The sequence below is a fragment of the Gekko japonicus genome, unplaced genomic scaffold (assembly GCF_001447785.1).
Source record: "Gekko japonicus isolate JY-2015 unplaced genomic scaffold, Gekko_japonicus_V1.1 scaffold3859, whole genome shotgun sequence".
NCBI classification, from domain to species: Eukaryota; Metazoa; Chordata; class Lepidosauria; order Squamata; family Gekkonidae; genus Gekko; species Gekko japonicus.
In genome coordinates, this window is record NW_015166547.1 from 35,432 (window position 1) to 38,428 (window position 2,997).

Sequence of the window (2,997 nt, forward strand, 5' to 3'; positions counted from 1 at the left end):
CCAAATCTCCAGGAACCTCCCAACCCAGAGTCGGTACCCCTAGAGCAGTGATGGCGAACCTTTTAGAGGCCGAGTGCCCAAACTGCGACCCAAAACCCACTTATTGATCGCAAAGTGCCAACATGGCAATCTAACCTGAATACTGAGGTTTTACTTTAGAAAAAACAACTCACACATTAACTTAAGAGGATCCAAACAAAGTAAGGAAAGCAATCCCAAATGCTTTCATTTACTTGAAATTATTTGACAGAGAATTCGACACTTTCATTATGGTCTGGGCCTGGCTGGGGCGATGGCACGCGTGCCCACAGAGAGGGCTCTGAGCGCCACCACTGGCACCCGTGCCGTAGGTTCGCCACCACTGCCCTAGAGGGACACACTACTTTGCTGCCAGAAAAATGGGACAGGTTGCTTCCTGTCTGGTTCTCGGTCAAGTGCCAGATTCCGCATTTGGTGGAAGCACCACCTCGAATTTCCCACTTGCCTCCAGAACCGCCAGGTCCCCCTAAAAGAGCGGAGTGGCATGCCATTTCTGCAGCCCTACCAAGTGTTTCTCAGCCACCTGCCTTGCAGTGGGAGACAAACTCGAGGGAGAATGCAGGATTCCCATTTGAGTAAATGCCGATTTAAGCTCCAGGCATGAAAAATCAACCAATGGATCCTCGTTGTAGATTTAACCAGGGAACTAGATGGGATCCTGCTGACCGCTTAGCTTCAGGGAAGCCCTCGAGGCCTCCGTCTGCACGGTCGGCAGAGGTAGATGCTCGTATTCTTGCTCCGAAGGGCGGCGGCGGCAACTGAGGAGCAGGGCCTTCACTTCCTTCTTGAAGTTTTTGTTCAGAAAGCCGTAAATGATGGGGTTGACGCAGGCCGAAGCCATGCCGGTCAGGTGGCACAGCGAGAAGATCAAGTCGTGGAGGCAGTGGGAGATGAGTTTGTAGTCCCAGTCGTTGATGCCATTGAAAACATGCAACGGCAGCCAGCAGATGGCAAAGGCAGCCACCATGACAGCCAGCAAGAGATTAATGTGCGTCAAGTGGATCGTCCGGCGGCTGGGCTCACTCTTCTCAAACATGCCCTTTCTCTTCTGGAGGCGAAGGTAGATGCGCAGGTAGCACACCAGGATGGCGGCAAGGGGGACGCAATACTGTAGCAGCATCAGAACTGTGGCGTAGGCGAGCCTGTACTCCTCGGAAGACCAGAGGCAAGTGCAGATGGCCTTATCCGCATACGTGTCCACAATGCCGGCGTACCACTTGAAGGCGCCGACTCTCAGGGTCGAGTTGGTCACGAATGGCAGGGACAAGAGAGAAGCAAAGATCCAAGTGGCCGCGATGCCCTGGTAGGCTTGGGAGAAGCCGGGCCTCCAGCCCGTGGGGTTGAGGATGAGCTGGTGCCTTTCGACGGCGATGAGGACGAGAGACAGGATGGACACCGTCATGGACGTGCACTGGATAAAGTTGGTCATCTTGCACATGGCCGCCCCAAATACCCAGTAGTTCAACAAGATGGTGACGACAGTGAAGGGCAGGCAGAAGATGCACATGAGCAACTCTGAAGCAATCAGATTGGTGATCAGAACGTTGGTGGCGGTGGCTTTTTCCTTCTGCCTGGCGAGGATCCCCATCAAGCACGTGTTTCCTAGAATTCCCAAGACAGTCTCCAAACTATACGAGGTGGCCAGAAAGATGGTCAGGTCCGTAGTGTTCTGACAGCGGAGAAGATGATATGGGAGACTCCAGTTTCTTTGGGGTAGGATCACTGTGCTGAAAGCCACGGTCCTATTCATTCTGAAACCAGCAGGACGTTGGGTGACGACTTAGGAACTTTCCTGATTGCAAGAAGAGTTACCAGTAGAATGATCTGCAAAGGAAAAGAAGAGAGTTCAGTTTGACATTGATACAGTGCAGGCCCCTAGCCAGGATTTTGGGGCTTGTGGGGCAATTTTTTTTTTCTGGTGGGGCTGAAGTTCTCAGTGCAGAAAGAAAAGCCAGAATTCTGAGGACTATGACGCAGCTACTGTGGAACTGAGCCTTTTAAATCCAAAGCAAATCCAAAGCAAATCTTAGCCCCAGAGTGTGACAATGGCAGGCTTCCAAGGGGGGTGGGGAGAATAAATTTTGTGGTAGATGGTGGGCGTGGCACTGGAAATACTGGGTTTGGCCAGTAAACTCACTCCAATTTGTATAAAAACACATAAAACTTTATTTACAAAAGCAAAGGACAAACACAAGGGGGAAGAATGTATACAGTTCAGGAAGGCATGGAAACCAAAACAAAAAACCTAGCTGGCTATTCTACACACTACTTTTCATATCAGGAGGTGCGTAGCTCTGGCATCTCAACTGGTTTTCCTGATGAGCAGAGTCTCTGGAAGCATAGCAGCAGGGTAGTTGAAGAGAGCCTCAAGGCAGTCTCTTCTCTTGCTGAGTCTTCTTGAGCTGTCTATTCTACATAGGTGTTCTTTATCATTTAGCCAATAGAAAGCTGTTGCCAGGATAGACTGCAAGCTGTCAACCACTTTAGATGACAGTTCTCAGCTGCTATAAATTAATCACTCCTGCCAGCCTAAGCAACAATTCTGAGAACAAGCCGGCAGGTGGGGGTGATGACCACTATAGTCAAGAAAGCGAACACTTGGGCAGAAAGACTCTCTTAAAGGAGACCAGTTTCTTGACACAGAGTTAGAAGGTATCCTAGAGGTCACCTACTCCAACCCCCTTGCTCAGTGCCAGAATTAGTCAATTACAGCACTCCACTGTGCTTAAAGGAGCTCACGCCATTAAGAAAAATGTTTTAAAATGATTGAGAAAAACATCTACATGAGAAATTACAGGAGAAAGGCTGTGCCTTTAAGAAAGGGGGTGGAGCCCCCAGAAGCCCCACCGTAGCTACAGGTCTGATATAGTATTGACAACACTCAGGGAAACAAGACAAGAGAAGCATGAAATGGAGACAGAGGCCAGAATGGGCCCGATCCAGGGCACCACACCAACC

At 50.1% G+C, this 2,997-nt stretch overlaps 1 protein-coding gene across 1 annotated transcript; it reads right to left on the reverse strand.

The window, feature by feature from the left end:
- Positions 1-685: 685 nt before the first annotated feature.
- Positions 686-1,789, reverse strand: LOC107111376 (neuropeptide Y receptor type 4-like). Its single transcript, XM_015412344.1, has one exon. It carries the CDS (start codon positions 1,787-1,789, stop codon positions 686-688), a length of 1,104 nt encoding a protein of 367 aa, XP_015267830.1.
- Between the last annotated feature and the right edge of the window lie 1,208 nt (positions 1,790-2,997).

Bases quoted from the DNA above. Each gene is read 5' to 3' on its own strand.
- LOC107111376 (XM_015412344.1), bottom strand. From the start codon at position 1,789: ATGAATAGGACCGTGGCTTTCAGCACAGTGATCCTACCCCAAAGAAAC.